The sequence below is a fragment of the Rhipicephalus sanguineus genome, chromosome 11, assembly GCF_013339695.2.
Source record: "Rhipicephalus sanguineus isolate Rsan-2018 chromosome 11, BIME_Rsan_1.4, whole genome shotgun sequence".
Lineage (NCBI taxonomy): Eukaryota > Metazoa > Arthropoda > Arachnida > Ixodida > Ixodidae > Rhipicephalus > Rhipicephalus sanguineus.
In genome coordinates this window covers 2,249,602-2,269,781 of record NC_051186.1, presented here as the reverse complement: position 1 = coordinate 2,269,781, position 20,180 = coordinate 2,249,602, and the positions used below count along the sequence as shown (strand labels likewise).

Below are 20,180 nucleotides of genomic sequence, written 5' to 3'. Positions count from 1 at the left end.
CGGTATTTCACGACCACAGCTGCGTGCAGCACTACAACGTGAAGTGTCAGTCACCCCTAAATATTTGTGCTTGCGAGGTCTACGCAAATGGCGACTGCGAAGTGTGCTGGCCTTGCATTTACGCGGAAAGCGATGAACCACTACCAGGTCACGATTGATGGCGCTGTCGTACTATGTGTAACCCATCACAAATTCCTAGCAGTGATGACTGACCGAAAATTGTCCAGGTCGAAGCATGTGTCGATGCTTCATCATCATCATCAGCCTGTCTACGCCCACTGCAGGGCAAAGGACTCTCCCATGCTCCGCCAATCAACCCGGTCCTGTGCTTTCTGCTGCCACTTTACACCCACAAACTTCTTAATCTCATCTACCCACCTAATTTTCTGTCTCCCCCTCACGCGTTTGCCATCTCTTGGAATACAGTCAGTTACCCTTAATGACCACCGGTTATCCTGCCGACGTGCTACGTGCCCGGCCCATATCTATTTCTTCTTCTTGATTTCAACTATGATATCCTTAACCCTCGTTTGTCCCCTGACCCACCCTGCTCTCTTCCTGTCTCCTAAGGTTACACCTATCATTTTCCGTTCCATCGTTCGCTGCGTCGTCCTCAATTTAAGTTGAAGCCTCTTTGGAAGTCTCCAGGTTTCTGCTCCGTAGGTAAGTACCGGTAAGATGCAGCTGTTATATACCTTCCTCTTGAGAGATAGTGGTAGACTGCCATTCATGATTTGATAGTGCTTGCCGAATGAGCCCCATCCCATCCTTATTTTTCTAGTTATTTCACTCTCATGGTTCGGCTCCGCGGTTACTACCTGTCCTCGTATAAGCATGGCTAGATATATAGCAGATAGGAAATGGGGCCCATTAGAGAAGTCGTCGCTCCAACTTTATGAGGCACTTTTGGTAGGCTACCTGCGATACCTTACCTTACCTTACCTCTTACCTATTATGACCAGCCTTCTCCTGTCCTGCCTGCGTACATTGGAAAGCTTGCAAGCTCAAGCATTGAGAGCATGTCTTGGGTTCCCACGCTGTACTTCAACAAAGTGAGTTATTACGAAAGTACGCGTAACTCCCATAGACACTTATCTTTCATGCGAACTTTAAGGGTATATCCCCGAATGTTGACCCGTCATGATGGTCATCCTCTATAGACGATCTACACCCACCGACCGGACAGTACTTTTGTAGAATCAATCTCACGCTAGGAGAGCATCACTTCCTCAGGCTTCGCTGCGACAAAAATTGCAGAGATACTAGCATGAATTTTATCAAGACCTGAGGAGCGGCTATCAATTCCCGGAGTGGGTGGAAAATTCATATGCCTTCATGTGGCCTAAAACAAAGAAATTTGTCGTATATATCTACAGAATATGCCGCTTGCATACATGTATTTGCTGAAGGGTGTGCATTACCTACCGCTTCAAGAGCGGCGTTGGTCATACCAAGTCTAAAGATCAGCAAACGCTTCCGTCTAGACCACCGAACGACATCGACTAGCACAGAGATAGCTGCCATCCACGAATAATTTGTTATATATCGACGCAGCCGCCTCACAAGTGGACTATAATATATGACTATAAACAAGCGCTTTAAGTAATGATTTCTGCGCTTAAACGAGGGCTGTATTTGCTTCATGCTGAAGAAGTGGGCAAATCGCAAGATGTAGCGCTGTAAACTGGCCATGGTATGAGATATTACTGGATTCCATGGCACTGCGGCCAACGCGGAAACGAGCAAGCCGATGCAGAGGCAAAGATGGTCCACGTTAACGCCACGCAATTGTCCATTCCCTTTTCAGGACCGGACACTAACGCCGATTTGTATCTTCTCCTCCGTCAAAGAAATGCAGCATATTGGTCTTTACCAGGTAATTGTCCCCGCCGTCTTCATGAACTCGACCCAGACATGCTAGTTAAAATACCGTAAACTGTGAAAAGGTGCACTACAAGCTTACTCTGCAAGTCACAACTAGGTGTGGCTTTCACTCGTCGCTACCTACACCTTATCGGCCGCGTTGACAGTCCGAAATTCGAGGCATGTGGCACTCCTCTTCTGATACCACTGACACCTCTTGTGCCTCTGCCAGCGATATACTGTGCGAAGAAAATCGCTGGCCACCTTTATGTGGAATGCTGTCAAGCAACAGCTATAGAAAAAGTTCTACCGGGCCCTACCCCTCGTCGTGAGCGCATTATTGTGAAAGCTCTGAACAATTTCTTTTTGCGCGAGACAGAACTAGACAAGGTTTCGTTTCATCACCACATTCATTCTCATCAGCACCTTATCTCCTCACTTTTTCACTCCTCCCCTTTCCTAACGCTGAGTAGCAGGTCAAAAAATTCATTCAGGCCGATCGCTCAGCTTTTCTGTCATAATGAATCTCTCTGTTCTCTCTTTGCATGTGTAACCTTTGGCACGTTAGCCAGCTACACTAGTAGACCTGTTGGTGAATGTTAAACATTCTTTTTCTTAAAGCGGTGGCGTCGCGTAGCACATGGTCGCGTGCGACCATCCAGCTGACAAATACAGTAAAACCTCAGTGATACGATCACGGCTCGTACGAATTTCGGGGTGATACGAATTTTCCTGTGGTCCCGACCAAGTCCCATTAGCCTGTAATGTAATGGAGTACGCTTGTTTCGAACCCATTTTCACCCCGCGACGTTTGATACGAACATACACTAGTGCAAAGGTAGCTGCAGGTGCTGCCTGCGCTGTCGCGAAAGACGCGGAAGACGCGGAAACCACGTGCGGGCGCGGGAGTACTGGCTGCGCGACCATCAGCGGTGCGTCGTTGCCTCCGAGATTGTGCGCGCAAATCTTGGAGACTTTAATGCATATTGGTGTGGAGGTTACACATGGCGTTGGCGTGGTGCTTCTTTTTTTTCTCTCCCATTTTTCGTTCCAACGCTTCGACGCGTGCTGCTGTGCTCGAGGCAGCAGCGTCGCTGTACTGTGTTAACACGTACCTGCCACGTAGATGCAAGCCATGCCCTCGCAATCAGGGGTCATATCAAAGGGGGACGAGGACCCCAAGAGACGAAGCGGACGGTCTTGGTCTTGGCGAAGGCGGTAGGCCTCGCTACGTACGCGCATACCTGCTAACTCCGATGTGCACGGGAGACCCCCGAATTTTGAGCAAACCTCCCAATTGTGCGGGTACGGCCCTAAATTTCCCGAAAAAGACCCCCAACACCACCGCGATAAGAAAATAACTGCAGCAAAGGACAGCGGTTCTAAGATTTTCTGGCCTTCTATCGCGTGCAAAGCGCTTCTTAAGTCACTTCCGCGCAGTAATCTGGTGTCATGCGAAAAAGCGTACTAAGATTAGGAAGGGGTTACTAGCGATCACGGGTCACAACACATCTGGTTCATTAATTACAGACGCGCGCACGCACGGTATATTTATGAGTACAAGTATGATTGCTGACATCTAAAAATCTTGCTGACAATCATTCAGAGCTGTTCATGAGGTCACTGCGTTCTTGAGAAACAATAAGTCAAAACATATGCCGACCTTCTCTTGTCGTATACTAATTTTCCATGTTTTCTGGTGATACAAATTTCGGATGATACGAATATTTTTGGTGACCAGGCAAGATTCGTGTCACCGAGGTTTTACTTATATCCTCCTACTCCACCAAAACGCATCAAAGCTGCAGGGCTCCGGAACCTTCGCTTAACTTGAAGGTTTAGGTTTGGTCCAAAACATGCGTCTAGTTGTTTTACAGCGGAGCTGTTATGGTTTCGTAATGCCGTTAGTCATCGACAGAGAACTGTCATCATCATGAACCAGCACGCGCTCTCTTCGTCCTCTTCTACATCGCTCCCAGAACACGTACGTCGACTTGTAAGGCGTGGGATAGATAGACAAATGATAGATAGACAAAGAAAAAGAAAGAGAAGAAAAAGATAGAAAGAGCGTGAAAGAAGCAGAGAGAGGAAAGAACAAATAGAAATAAAGTGAGGCGAGAAAGAAAGAAAAACAGAGAAGAGAGCAAAAGAAAGAAAGGGCGGAAGACAAAAAGAGAAGTAAACATGTACAAAGCTAACACTGAGTCGCGCAAGGCTGGGTCGCAGTCGAGCTCGTGATCTCCTAGCAAGTCCTTGCTTCCACAAGCCCCTCCGAGCTACTGCGGGCTCCCTGAAACAGCTACGAACGACACTACGCATGTCTTAACGTGGAGAGGCGATCGAGGTGGGCTACAGGCAGGAACGGAAGAGCCGGTTGGGCTTGATGAGCGTTGGAAAAAGCGAAACTTTAGAAATATTGCCAATACCTAGGAGTACTTAGAAAAACCTGACAACACTTACCGAAAGCTGACGAAACTTAGAAGCAACCTAGGAACATTTAAGAAATCCTGGCGACAACATGAAGTCGGGACTAGGTAGCAGATTACCAGATCCGCTGTGACCCAGCATTGCACGACTAAAGGCGCGTTCACACCGAACGCGGAGCACGCAAGCGGGCGAGCGGATTTTCGAAGCGGAGAGGCAGCGAACGCGCGCGGCTGTTGAGACTAGAATCACTGGAAAATCAGAGTACCGCAAAGGTAGGCTGCACTTGGGCAATATTGGGTGGTGGCGGCCATGTCCCTTCCAAACCGTCCGGCGCGTTGCTAGCGTGTGTTGAGAAGTGACCGATCTTTTAGCCTCAGTGCCGTGTTACGCTCGGCAGAACGGCATTATGTGTGTGTGTTTCTTCAAGAGGATATCAGAAGTGATTTGGAGTCATCGACAGGTATGGATCGACTGCGCGGTTAGCGGTGTAACTAATGAAACGTCGGCGAATGTTGCCATGAGCACGCGAACTCTCTTCATGGCTTCATCGGTCTCTTTTCGTGTCACGCCCGGGCGTGTTCGCTAGGTCCGGATCTGTAAACATAGTTCCATTAGCACAGTGACATCGTGCGAGATGCCATTTACTTCAACATTTGGTGAATCTTGACTGTTTGCGCTAGCTTTGCAGTCGGTTTTCAGGTTCACTGCACTCGAGAACGTTATCGAACATCGAGAACATTCAACATTGCGTCCTTCGACTGATTGCTGACGCATAGATTGCTTGCGCACCGTGCTTGCTGCTCAACTGGTTGACATGTGTAATGGAAGTTGTGTGTGTACGGTAATTGGAAGCTGTGCGCGACGTCTTGATTCGGAACGCCAGCAGCCGAACGCACGGGCGAATCGGCGTGCGGTAGGTAAGGTGCATCTTATCTTACGATACGTAGAAAATAGGCCATCAAAAGTTATTGACATCACTGCTTAATTGTTTCATTTCCTATTTCTTGTCTCCTTAATATTCCCAACGCTACAATGAGCTTGCAAATATTTTGCTGTGTTCCGACAAACAGCTCTTTTTTTGGGGTTGCCAGCGCGTAAACAGCTGGGGTTCGGTTTCTGCACTGCTGCACTTTTTTTTTTTCAAAATGCACTCTTATTAAAGCTTCCTCGGCACGGTGCTTTATGTTCTTTTAATCAGAAATAGCACATCCCGGAATTTTTAAAGCGCATGCTACTGCAACACACTATGTATATAGACCTAGGGCTCGCATTAAATCGACTCCCTCAATGCGTGGGATCTGCTTTTTGTTTTTTTTTTTGCTGTGACCATTTCTCACCAACTATACAGTATTTTAAGGGTACGCTCGGTGCAATGCAGCATTAGCAGCATTTTTTTGCAACAAATGTAAAAATACGCTTGATAACATTGCCTTAAACCAAGTTTATCAACAGAGTTCCACGCTTCTGTTTTGTGCAATGGCAAATGCTCATGCCACAATTGCCTTCAAGGTATACCAGTAAACAGTTATTATTTTAATAAATCTTCGATTTCGCTCTCGTGCGTGACACGTTTATAACTCGGATAGCATGCGTAATCTGTTCAACAGATCGAGATATAAACAGCCGAGCAAATAGAAAGGTATGTAGTTTTCAATGTCGCTGACCATAGCGAACCGAAAAGGTGACGTATCCTGTCGCATAAGATCTTTTCCAGCAAGGTTAGTGTAGTTCACTGCAGGAAGGAGTGTTATTCGAGGGGGGCGAATTCGTTCAGGCCAACTATGCAGCCACACGGCGCTCTTTGACATTAATTTTTCCCACACGTCAAACGAGATTCCCAGAGTAGCTCACCAGTAACGTTCGACTGATGGTGAGCTACTCTCTTCTGGCATCTGCATGCAGTGGCGTAGCCAGGGGGTGGCACACCGAGCCCGTGCCCCCCCCCCCCCCCCGAAAAAAATGTCTGCTTACGCCCCTGTCTGCATGACGCATTTAAAAAAGCGACGAAGTACTTCTGGGGACCGTGGTACTGCTAAATGTCCGGCCACGCTCTGCATTGAACGCGCCTGCACCCAAAGCGCTTGGAAGGGATATGGCGGCGAGAGGTCACGTGATGCGAGTAAGCCAATCGCGTCGGCGGCGGCGCGCGGAAAACAGATGCGATACTCTGAAATTTTTCCAGTGACTCTATTGAGACCGACCGCGTTGCTTTTTGCCCGCTCCGCCGCGGGGGAGGAGCAATCGACGAATCCGCGGTGCACGAGCCGACCTTGCGGCACTACGCGATTTTGCCGATACTGCGCGCGCGCATTTCTGTTGTTGTTGTACATTGTCAACATTGTCGCGCTGCCGTCCACTGCGCGCTGGAGCAAGATGATGAGCTCAGATGAAGAAGACGAGTTGGTTGCCATTGTACTTGCCACTTCTCTAGCTGCCATTCAAGAGAAGCGGAAGGCGCAGGGGAAGACACCTCGCGAACGACGGTGGTGGGTTAGGCCGGCCTTACAAGAGCGCGATGAAATGCGTCATGAAAACGTTTTGTTGTCTCAACTTCGTTTACGCGATTTGGAGTACTACAGAGGGTGAGTCTCCGTTCTGTTTCTCGCACAGCACCGGGTGCTGCTTGATTGTATCCAGCAGTACATCGACGGAGAACACCACAGCCGGATCGCTCATGATGGTAGCCATTTGCACGGACTAGTCTCCGCCGTCTCGGGCCCTGATTGGCTGCGGCCAAAGCGCCCAACCTTTCTCCGCGGAGAAAATCAGTCCGGGCGCCATCCTGAGAAGAGGCCGCGGATTTTCCGCTTTTGCGGATAATCCGCGTCTGCTTTCGGGATCCGCGTCTCCACTTTCCGGATCCGCGCTCAGTGTGCACGTGCCTTAAGTGCAAGCTGTCTACACTCTTTTAAAGACGATAGTTTTGGGGAACTTGAACGCAGAAATTTTGGTCTGTCTGTCTGGCTTTCTGTTTGTCTGTCACCCGAATCAGCCTTCCGGCCAAGCTTTAACCACTTGCGTAACGCCCAGCCATCTTGAACTGGTAGCGCCGTTCATACTTGTGAACATTGTCGATCAAAAAGCAAATGTTACGCATATCTGAGGCGCAACATCAATACGTAAGTATTAGGTGGTGTATTCCTTTACTAGAAAATTCATAGATATGTAATTGTAATGACCCTAGTGTTTTTAGGCTACGCTGAAAATACTAGTGTTTTTGGGCTGCGCTGCAAATGCGACGCTATGAGCCTGATGCGGTGATTCAACATAGAGGAGGAGGACTCATGTAGTGGGCCGGCAGAAGGCTACCGTCTTTCGACGACATTTGCAGCGGAGTACGCAGATACACGGCCAATTTTTTCTTTCACATTCATTTCCCGTTATTGCACAAAAGCAACACTTCGATTACAAATCCACGGCCCATCCACTCTTTGAAGGTGGTCGTAGAACGAAGCTGTATATGCGCGATGATCCCCCTGGCGGCATTGCTTGCAGTGGCCCTTGATGCCCTTAGCAGTGGCGGAAACCCTTATTTGCCGTGTGGCCTCGGCTTCACGAGTTCGCATTTCGGAGTAGTCGGCGCCCCACTGGCCTCTGGCATTGGTCTCTGATTCCCGAGCTCGCAACGCTGCGGCTATACGATTCGCTAGCAAGATCACGTGTGGTTAGAAGAGCGCTCCACCCCCCCCCCCCCCCTCGGCATCCTTCTTAGATATACAGCGGTTAGTCCTCTTTGATTATTCTAGCATGGCCTGATCATAAACTATTGTTATTTGCTGAGCTTCACAGCTCTGTCTGGTGGGTTTGTTTGGACTCCGTGAGCTTCATGAACTGGTGTATCATTTCATGTGCTGTTTCTTTCCTTCTTGTTCTCGCTTGTTTCTTGTTTGGGATGCATACTTTTTCAAAGCCCACTTCCGGCATTATAGGGATGCCTACTTGTGTCTGGCCACTTGGCGCGCAGGGCTGACTGCCGTGGCACGCCACCTTGGCTTGTTCTCCCTCTGCAAGATGTATTTATTCTTTCGAGATTTTGTTTATCATAATGACCGGGCAACAGTTCTTATCGTTGGATTAGACACGGCTAATACAGCTATGCGGATTTCGTGGAACATTATACTACAATTGCATGCACTATCGCGGCTGCATGCACAAATGCAGGCACCCGCTATAAGCACTTCCAACGATGCATAAGAAATTGCGGTGTCTTACATGTCCTCTGCAACATATTCGTAAGTAAACTTATAATCGTATTGACTGTCGAAAGAGCGTGTACTTGGTCCCAGATGGTCTGCTTTATAACAATCACAAGAAACTTCTTTGTCGTTCAAAGTGTGTTGGTGACTGGATCTATAGATCCAGATCTTTTGATCAGTGTCCAACATCTGCAAAAAAAAAAGATTACTTAGCGTATACAATAATGCGGCCTCAGTAGTTTTATTTACCATTCATTAGCATAGTAGTCATACAAGGACAATGGCCTTAAAATAGTATGTTGTACAAATTGCAGTTATAACGCAATCAGGAGTGCACTTATGAGTAGTTGCTTTATAGGTCGGCAAACTCACTCATAAATCAGTTCCCTGAGACTCATATCGAGCCTTTAGTGTAAGCCTACGTGAGTCTGGGTGAGAATATTTTGGCGAGTTTGAGTGCGGGTGAGTCCGGCTGAGAAGAAGTTTAGTCAGTGGGAGCCCGACTTAGCCATAAACACAAAATATAATTATTGAGTGAGTGTGGGAGCTCCACTTTATTTGCCGACCGGTGATTTGACGACCGGGTTCGGGTAAGAGGAGTCTGATCAGGCGGACCCACAGTATAAAAGAATGCGCCGCAGTTTAAAAGAAAAAAGAAATTATCTAAAAGCGTCTGATTCTCCATCGTCGGCACTAGCAGCGCATTGCTCAAGCACAAACACCTAACAATCGTGACAGTTGTTAGTTCACGCTTGTCCTGTGTATACATGAGCGTTCTTATTGGGCGTCCTTCTTTGTGCTTCAGCGGCGCGCTGCAAGTATCGTGCTCCTTGTCGTTCCTCGTGTGACATTACACTTTCTCGCTATCGCATTCATTGCTTCGCTCTTGCGGCGAAACTCTGACTTTTTTTCAAGTTGTTTTTATCACGGCGCAAATGTGACAGAAAAGTCGACTTCGAGATAAGTTTTGAAGAGGAAAAACAAGTTTGTTTCATGCTTTTTTTTCAAAAAAAGGAACACTGAACAATTTGATCAATAGCAACCTGCTATATAGTCACCCCACGAATCAGCTTTTCGCTTTTTTGTTGTGTTTTCTTGGCTCCCTGGCTTGTTTTATTATGTCTTTTGTCTCTCTAGTGGCCAAATACTGTCGATGGCGGTCGGTCTCACCCAACCATATGGCAGTGTTGCGCCTCGGCGATATGCCAAAAAGCCCCGCGAACGTTTACTCGGGCCACGCAGGCCTTTTTGACAATCAGAATGATTTTAAAGGTGGCGGTTCTGAGATATAGTAAAACCCCGGTGATACGAATCTCGCGGGGTTACCAAGAATATTCGTATCATCCGAAATTCGTATCACCGGAAAACATGGAAAATTAGTATGCGACAAAAGAAAGTTGGCATACGTTTCGATTTAGTGTTTCTCAGGGCCGCACTGACGTTATGAACAGATCTGAATGATTGTCAGTAAAGTTTTTGGACGTCAGCAATCATACTTGCACTTGTAAATATGCGGCGAGTGTGCGCGTGTGTAATTAATTAACCAGATGTGTTGTGACCCGTCACCGCTAGTAGCCTCTTCCTGATCTTACTACGCTTTTGTGCGTGACACCAAGGTGGTGGGGCGAAAGAGACTTTAAGAAGCGCTTGCACGTGATAGATGAAGGCCAGAAATTTTTACAATCGTTGTCCTTTGCTGCTGTTACTTTCTTATTGCGGTGGTGCTTTTCGGGAGACTTACGGCCGTGCCCGCACAATCGGGTGATTTACTCGAAAATTGGGAGTCTCCCGTGCAGATCGCAAGGTTGGCATGTATACGCGTACGTTGCGAGGCCTAGATCCTTCACCAAGACGGTCCGCTTCATCTCTTGGGGTCTTCGTCCACCCGTCATGGGACTTCATGATGGACCCGCAGCTCAAGTTTCAGTCTTGTTTCACAGAATGTCTGATTACGAAGGCAGGGCTTGTATCAACGTAGCAGACACGTGTTAACACAGTACAGAGACGATGCTGTCTCGAGCGCTGCAGCACGCGTCAACCCGTTAAAAAAAAAAAAAAAGAAACGCGTCCTGAAACGCCATCTGTAATGTTAAGGCGAAGGCGCATAAGGCCTCCAAGATTCGCGCGCACAATCTCGGAGGCAACGACGCATCGTTGACGGTTGCGCAGCACGCATTCCCGCAACCGCCGCGACGGCTGCGTATTCCTAGACAGCGCGGGCAGCACCTGTTCGTACCTGTGCGCTAACGTATGTTCGTATCAAACGTCGCGGGGTGAAGATCCTTTCGCAACAACCGTATTCCAATACATTGCAGGCTAATGGGCCTTGGTCGGGACCAAAAAAAATTCGTATCACCCCAAAACTCGTACGAGCCGTGATCGTATCACCGAGGTTTTAGTGTATTCCATTCTAAGGAACACAATACATTGTGTTCTTTACGAGTGCCACAGTTCCTCCGCATTCTGTGCAGGCACAGTTACTCGTAATCACGGTTTGTAAAAGATAAAATAAATCAAAGCGTAGCCATTGTCACTACATTTACCGGACAGGCCTCTATTGGAACCTGAACTTGGCTACGTATAACGCTAGAATTTTATCTAGTGAGGCGAGTCTAGTTGCACTATTCGAGGAATTAGAGGGTGTTAAATGGGATGTAATAGGGCTCAGTGAGGTTAGGAGGCCACAGGAGGCCTATACAGTGCTGAAGAACGGACACGTCCTATGCTATCGTGGTTTAGCTGGCAGAAGAGAACTAGGAGTGGGGTTCCTTATTCATAAAAATATAGCTGGCAATATAGAGGAATACTATAGCAATAATTACAGGGTGATACGTATCGTAATTAAGTTTAATAAAAGGTACAAGATGAAGATGGTACAGGCCTACGCGCCTACATTCAGCCACGATGATCAACTGGTTGAACGCTTCTACGAAGACGTAGAACCAGCAATGAGTAAGGTAAAGACACAGTATACTGTACTGATGGGCGACTTTAATGCGAAGGTAGGCAAGAAAGAGGCTGTAGATCATGCAGTTGGGGAATATGGCATTGGCTCTAGAAACGCCAGAGGGGAGTTACTAGTAGAGTTAGCAGAACGCAATAATTTACGGATCTTGAATACCTTCTACAGAAAACGGGCTACTCGTAAGTGGACGTGGAGAAGTCCTAATGGCAAAACTAAAAATGAAATAGACTTCATAATGCCTGTCCACCCGGGCATTGTACAGGATGTGGAAGTATACCCAAGTAAACTTGGCTGACCATCGCTTTTCGGCCAATGTCGCCCCTCGCTTGGCTACAGGTGCGGTGCCGACCTAACTGGCCGTGAAAGCATGGCCAGTAGACGGGCCGACCTAACCTGTTGACCACAACGGCACATATGGCTCACTGCACCGGCACTAGCTTGGCCGCCGACGCTGGAACGAGGTAGCAGGCCGGTGTAGCACCGAGCGCGCCGTTATTGGTCGGCCGGAGAGGTCGTGTGTACCAGGGGTGTAGCCAGAAATTTTTTTCGGGGGGGGGGGTGTTCAGCTATACATTATGTATGTTCGTGCGTGCGTTTGTATGCGTGCGTGTATATATACACAAGCAAAACTGAAAAATTTCGGGGGGGGGGGGTTTGAACCCCCCAACCCCCCCCTCCCCCCCCTTGGCTACGCCCCTGGTGTGTATGTCGGGCGAGCCTTAGTGGCCGAGCGCGCTTGCGGACTACCGTTTCTTTGTTTTTTTGTTCTTTATTTCGCTTCGCGGCCGCCATAGTTTCGCCTTCTCTGCAGCGCTCACAGGCGCGGGCATGCGATCACGGTGTTGCAAAAGTAAAGGTCTCTCTGGTTTAAACTTTGCAACATGGATCACATGGAATCAGGCGTGAGAATCATTGGTTCCTAAAACAAATGCTAAACGCATAGTGGGCCCCAAAGCTTAGTCTTGTTTTTTTAGCCACGAATATTTTTCAGCACGATTTCAAAGAAGGAACAGCGGGACGAAACGCTCAGTTTGGGGGGGCCAGCGCCTCCCTTGCCGCCCGGAAAGTCCGCCTATTCATCCGTCTTGGCCTATGACCTAGTAATGGCAACGTGGTAATGAAGTTCCCGCGCATAGAGCACATAGCACGTCCTCCGTTTCTCAGAAGATGCATACTTCATATACCAAACGAATTTGTAGTGCACAAGTATATTTCATGGCACTATGCCATGCTTTTCGTGCGTCGAGAGCATAGCAGGAAACACATTTGCGTTAATATTAATATTCTGACAAACTCCTCGAACGGTCAGAAACATATGGTGACCCTGGACATCCAAAGCACAGTAACCATCTCAGACGGGGGCTGCAAAACAACACCAAGCAATCAGTTTCACCCCCAGCGTCACTCATGCTGGACTTGCTACCAACGAGACAAGGAGCAGCAGCCGCTTTTCTACACGACAGAATTGAAGCAACGAGTATCGGCCCGTAACTTGATCCCCTCTGCAGGGCGCGCGTTCATTGCAACGTGGGAAAGTTATTGCAGCGCAGGCGCACAAATATAGTAAGCAAATAACCTGCATCTTAGAGGCCATGTGTTGGGCCGACTTTACGAATAATAGAAGCGTCAATGATTGCTTCGAATGCCAATTATGTCTGCGTGGCGTATTTTCTTCCTCCGTGCATGCATAGCGTGCGCTCTTTTTTACCTGAACGCCATATGTATCGCACTCCTCATTCACCATTCAATATACGGAAACATCAAATACATTGTGACATGGACGTTCGAAACGGGCGGCGCAAAAACAAGGGACAAATTCCAACTTGCCCAGGCATCAATTCTTCTACATTGTGACAATCTCCTGCTCTGGCTATACGTATCCTTTTTGTGTTGTGCTCGTATAGAGGGCTGGAACATCTTCACAACGAACTCTAGTTCTCCTTTCTGTTTTACGGCAAAACATCAAATATATTTACTCTATGTATAATATTACCTACTTCCGAATCCATTGTGCATTTGCTTGATGGCTAAAGATTATTCGCGGAGAAAATGTATAGCAACCGCTTTTAAAGTTTCGGGCCTTTTCACTTGGCTAGGAGCAAGTGAGTGTCTGCTGTTGTTTTGTTTTCCCGGGAGGGAACACTCTGCGTTTTTCCGCCATTTCTCGGTCAGCACGGGAAAGAAATTCGATACTCGCTTCTGCTCGGCGAGCGCGGTGCGCATTCACCGCTGTGTGAACGCAAGAGGGCGAGTGTCCTCGTCGAACTGCGTCGACCCACCCGCACTGAAACATTTCGGCGGGCGGGAAAACGAAACGGGACAAGCGATAAGCTGATCGAGCGTACCCTGCCACCTTCTCTCCCTTCGAGATCTTCGCGTCATATCACAGGAACCTTGATATGACGCGATAATTGCGCAAGTAGCGCAAGAAAAAAAAAGTTGTGAACATAAATGTATAGCTTGTTCGCTTTGATTTATTTGTTTCCTCCACGTGTGAAGACATTTTCTTACGCGTTAAGTTGAAAATTCATGAAAGTAGTACATTCCGCCACCAAACGACACCGGCGATACGACGTCATCGCCAGATCAGCTATGGCGCTTATTGAAAGCAGGGCCGCTCTCATGCGCGTTTCGGCGGCATCTGTTTTTGCTTATTCACTCCGAAAAGTCGTGGTATTGAGCGATATCTTGTGTGACAGCGGCGCTTTTCAGCACGGCAATACTGTGTGGACTGCTGCAGATGTCGACAGCAAGGTGAGAACCCTCACTTTTGTGTTCCTCGATGTACTGCGTAGTAAGGTTGTTGCCCACGCTAATGCGTAGTAAGGCTTAGGCTACGTTGGATGTTGTAACTGCGCCATAGCTAGGAATCGGGCGCTTCGACGTAAACTTATGAAACGTTCGTGACGATTTTCATATCCCCAGATGCGCATTTCTTTTGGCACTGGAGTTATCAGATGGCGATAGTTGGGTGTAAACAAATGGACTAGCGTGCTGAAAACGCAAGAAGCGTTTGAAGCAATCAAGCGATAACGTGCGTTGCTCACGTTTTTAAAACGCCTGGCGCAAGATAACTTGCAGAAGTGCGAAGGTAAGTACCGCGTACCTCGAAAATTCTCGCTTCGGCACGATGGAAAAAGGTCTAGCCTCGGGAATTTATTTCGAGCTCTTGTAAAACGTTTTCATCTGTGATAATGTGCCGGTTGGGGCTGTATACAACGTGGCATTCTATCACGGATGCCGGATATGTGTGCGCGTGGGTTTGAAGGCGCATAGAGTGAAATGTAACGCTTTATATCATGAGAGCATAGAGCAGTCCTCACAGTGCAATGTTGAGGTTCTTAAAAGAAAACTGCGATTATTTCTAATTCAACGCGTTAAACGGTTGTGCCCTTTCGCGTCTCTTCGTAGTTTTCCCATTTCGATTTTTTGTTCAGCTGACGCAGACCAGTGGAGCTTCGCGGGGTAACAACCACTCTGTACTTTGGTGCGGCTACAACGCAAGAGGGCAGGTTGCATTGAAAAAATATTTACTGTGTGTTTTTTTCTCGCTTTTTTTTTACCGTGGCAAATAAACATCACAAGGCGTCTTCCGTCTAATTTCCGGAATTGCGCGTTGCCTATAGGGAGCTACAATGACGGCTCGTGAATAATTCTTGCAATCTCGTGTATTCTCATGATAAAAAAAAGAATCTCACATTGGCCATTCAGAAATGTAGCCCAGAGACCGGCTGTAGTGATAAGAAAACAAGACAAAGAAAATAATGACGGACGTAGGAAAACTGCGCACGCACGGAACCAAAACCGGCCGCATGGCTTAATGGCAGTGTCAATTCTACGTAGTTTCCCTTCCTCTATGGGCGCGCTTGTTCTTCACTGTCGCTTTCCGGCGAGAGACTTTCCTCTCCTGCCTCACATGCTAACGGCTCGCATCGCAATCTTTGGTCGCATCGTCGACTACGTCGTTTTTCGGCGGCGGCGTCCGCCCCTTGGGCGCCCCTCTGGATTGCTTCAATATTGAAAAAAGCAGTCAATACCAACTGACATGAAATAAAATGAAAAGTTTTATAATCTCTGATCGGCACAGAACTAATTCACATATACATGCAATTCACATGTGACACGGCAGGCTACATCTCGTGCACCGGAACATTAAAATTTAAGTCAACTAAGTTAAGCTGAGGTCGAACGAGCGTTAGGTAAGATAGTTTACGAATATCGTTAATAAAATTACGTAACTTGTGACGTAGGTGCCCTGATTACCTGGAAAAATTACGCATATATGCGTGCAGTGTGTGTTCGTCACGACAGAGTGGTACTTAGATTATTAACAACTAGATATCTCTGTCGAGGATCTTGCAAAATAGCAGTGTCATTTATGTATTAAAAGCGCTTTAGTATGCTTGTGCAGCAGTCCTTTTCTCGTCAGAAAACTGTTTGTATTCTTATCGAAATTATTGGTTCACAATTTGTTCGATTACATTGATTATTGTTGCAGTGTCCGCTCTGAGCAGCTTCTCGGAACCATCCCGGTCCACTGTAGGAAAAGTCGTGAAAAGGTGGCTCAATGGCGCGAGTGACGGTGACGGCGGTCGTAAGAGGAGGCGACAGAAACGGAAGACGACATCAATGTAGAGTCACCACGACACCACGCAATGCACCTCGACCGAAGGACATTTGTTTTGACTAATGTCGTTAAAAAATTCGTTAGTGATCCCTAAACTTATACTTGTATCTGTCTGATATTTTATTGATCGAAGCGCTTGCGTGGGTGGGTACCAATATTTCATACAGCGTCAGCAGCAGCTGTATTTGTCAATTTTAGGGCCACGATGTCTACACTGAAGTACAATTGGGCTTAGTTGGCTTTAACAATGCAAACAAGCGTATTTGTGCAAATTTATTTCGTTATTATTACTTCTCATCATTTGAAGCATTAATTCAGCAAAAATGTTTTCAATTCTTTTCGTTTGCGTCAAGCACTGCGTAATAAAAAGCCATAGTGGATTGAATATTGCTTATCCCAAAAAACACTTTCTCTGCGGTCGAAATAATATATAATTGCATGAATTAAATTCAGAACATTTAGCGGCGAATAACGGCAAAAAAGCATTGCCCGTGCTTCTGCCATTGTTGGCAATTGCTCGGGCCACGTAATGCCCGAGGTAGGCACTGCCACGGCCGCTACATATTGTTTTTTTATGTAGCGGCCGTGGCACTGCCAAGTCATCGACGTCGGCCCGACGCCGTTGGCCGACCATCTGCCGATGGTCGGCAAACAGCCCGGCCACTTGCAAAAAAAAAAACGACATCGACGCGAACTAACTTGCCAAAGTCGGGCCGGCCATTTTTTGAGCGGCCACGTGCCTCGGGCCTACCTCCTGCTGAGCACGTTGTATCCCTTGGGTAGTTAACAAGATCCGATTCAGTGACCATAGAATGGTAATATCTAGAATTCAACTAGACTTGAGGAAGGAACGGCAGACACTGATACGCAAGAAGCCGATTAATGAACTAGCTCTGAGAGGGAAAGTACAGGAATTCAGAGTTTTACTTCGGAACAGGTACGCGGCATTAACTGAGGAAACCGACCTTAGCGTTGACGCAATGAATGATAATCTGACTAGTATCATTAAGGAGTGTGCAGTGGAAGTCGGGGGTACAGTCGTTAGACAGGACACTGGTAAGCTATCCCAAGAGATGAAAAACCTCATTAAGAAACGTCAAGCCACTAATGCAACAGACATAATAGAGCTGGCGGAGCTTTCGAAGTTAATCAGTAGGCGTAAAGTAGCCGACATAAGAAAGTATAATATGGAGAGAATTGAGCATGCTCTAAAGAACGGAAAAAGCCTCAAAGCTGTGAAGACAAAACTGTGCATAGGCAAAATCAGAAGTATGCATTAAGGGACAAGGAAGGCAAGGTCACAACCAATATGGATAGAATAGTTGAGGTAGCAGAAGAGTTCTACAGAGATCTGTACGGCAGCCGAGACAGTAAGGATGATAACGTAAGAAGCAGTAATAGCCCAGAGGAATCTGACATCCCACCAGTATGACAGGAGAAGTAAAGAACGCCCTAAAGGTGATGCAAAGAGGCAAAGCCGCTGGCGAGGATCAGGTAACATCAGACCTGTTGAAAGACGGCGGAGAGAATATGACAGAAAAACTAGCCACCTTCTATAGGAAGTGTCTCTCAACGGGGAGGATACCAGAATCTTGGAAGATTGCCAACGTCGTCTTGATCTATAAGAAAGGGGACGTCAAAGACCTGAAAAATTACAGGCCCATGAGCCTACTGTCCGTTGTCTACAAGCTATTTACAAAAGTAATTGTTAACAGAATTAATACGATATTAGAATTCAATCAACCAAAGGACCAGGCAGGATTTCGTACAGGCTTCTCAACAATAGATCATATTCATACTATCAATCAGGTGATAGCGAAATGCGCGGAATACAACCAACCCCTATACATAGCCTTCATAGATTACGAGAAGGCATTTGATTCGGTGTAGACATCAGCAGTCATGCAGGAACTGCGGAATCAGGGCATCGACGAAGCCTGTGGCGAGACACTGGAAGTTGTAGAGGAGTACGTCTACTTAGGACAGGTAGTAACCGCGGAGCCGAACCACGAGAGTGAAAGAACTAGAAGAATAAGGATGGGATGGGGCTCATTCGGCAAGCATTCTCAAATCATGAATGGCAGTCTACCACTATCCCTCAAGAGGAAGGTATATAACAGCTGCATCTTACTGGCCTTATTTCACAAAATTTACCCGGATACTTACACTAGCAGCTCGTGTCCCCTTTGTGGGGAAAATAGCTAACTTAGAGCATATGCTCTGGCGATGCCCCTCGTTACTGGGCAGTGAACAAGCCGACCCAGCCAAGTGGAGCTCCGCCATCAGAAGCCCCAACAAGGGGGATCAGCTTTGGGCCGTCCAGAGAGCCCACGATGCGGCGGTCAGGCTAAGCCTGCTCGTCCCAACGTGGGAGAAGCCCACTGCGCGCTAGTCGCGTCTCTCAGGACTATATTTAATAAAGTTCCACCATCCATACCAGTACTTACCTACGGAGCAGAAACCTGGAGACTTACAAAGAGGCTTCAACTTAAATTGAGGACGACGCAACGAGCGATGGAAAGGAAAATGATAAGTCTAACCTTAACAGACAGGAAGGGAGCAGAGTGGGTCAGGGAACAAACGGGAGTTAAGGATATCATAGTTGAAATCCAGAAGAAGAAATGGATATGGGCCGGGCACGTAGCACGTCGGCAGGATAACCGGTGGTCATTAAGGGTAACTGACTGGATTCCAAGAGATGGCAAACATGTGAGGGGGAGACAGAAAATTAGGTGGGTAGATGAGATTAAGTTTGTAGGTATAACGTGGCAGCAGAAATCATAGGACCGGGTTGACTGGCGGAACATGGGAGAGGCCTTTGCCCTGCAGTGGGCGTAGACAGGCTGATGATGGTACCATTTTGTCCCTGCGGCGACGCGGAATGAGGACAAAGCTCAGTTGCTGAAGTGCTCGCACGAGGGCTCCCGGTCTAGTTTCTATTAGTAGCCAAAGCGTGCCGATTTGCAATTATACTGCGCTTTCTAAACAGTTTGTAAAACATTTGTAAACACAAGAATAGCGTTTGCCGCCGCAACAAAATAAACCAAGGCGCAACTAAACTCAAAATAAGCACCTAGAATCGCATCCCGATGCGCGTCTCACGCACGCAAGCTAAGTGAACTCAGTAAATGCCACAAATGTTCAAAATAATGGCATGAAGTGCCTTTCAGAGGCCGGAATACTTTTTTAAGACCTACTCAGCTCAGAGAAACTACCAGTTTTAATTTAAAAATATTCACTGAAGGCAGAAAGCTCAGGTTATGCACGGTGTGAGGAAAGGGGGCTTGGCTGCTCGTCAGTTGGTCTCAAAAACCTTGTCCTTTGGCTCAATCATAACGCGTAAAAATGTGTGGGGCACTGAGTATTGTTAAAGAAGGCCTTAACATTCCAAAGAAGCAAAAAAACTAAATTTCGAAAAAAAAATGCCAGGCCTGCGCTGAAACCGCAGCACAGTCACGGCGAAAGCTGGAAGAGCGGCGTTTCTAGAGCCCGTTGTAAGCTCTCTTGGGGCTACAATACAAGTACATTAGAAAGGTACCCACTACGCCATAAATCACAATTTTTGTGAAGTTTGGAAGCACCTACTAAGCCATTATTCGTCATTCTGCGGAGAGGCGAGGCACCAGCTACACGTCTGTAGGGCATTATGTGCACTTTGTTGACGCGACGACTGATGACGATGAAGAATTATGGCTCAGCCCTTTGTAATGGGTTGGAAGCTTTGAACGGCCCACCAGCTATGTAATTTGCATTGGGTGAAGCCCGGTCCCCATTTCCCTCTCCGGCCATGCTGTATAAGATACGTTGACGTAAGAGAGAGGGAGGGGGGGGGGGGCGAAGAACTTTATTGAGACCCCGAGGAAATGGATCATGCGCTTATGGGCTTCCTTGGCAACCAATACAAGTTCACTTGCGAGGAACCCACTACGCTATAAATCATTGTAATTTTACTGAGACCCCGAGGAAGTGGATCATGCGCTTATGGGCTTCCTTGGCAACCAATACAAGTGCACTTGCGAGGAACCCACTACGCTATAAATCATTGTAATTTTTGAAAAGTAGCGCAGCAGGCACTGTGCCATTTTTCGTCATTCTGCGGAGA

The 20,180-nt window shown here is 47.4% G+C and overlaps 1 protein-coding gene across 4 annotated transcripts in view; it reads right to left on the bottom strand.

Moving 5' to 3' along the window:
• LOC119373212 (papilin) overlaps positions 1–20,180 on the bottom strand; it is a 142,571-nt gene that overhangs the window by 43,304 nt on the left and 79,087 nt on the right. For all 4 annotated transcript variants that reach the window (XM_037643220.1, XM_037643222.1, XM_037643218.1 and 1 more), the window contains one exon: positions 8,503–8,675. In XM_037643220.1, the coding sequence (XP_037499148.1) occupies positions 8,503–8,675 (173 nt within the window). The remainder of the gene's footprint in view (positions 1–8,502; positions 8,676–20,180) is intronic.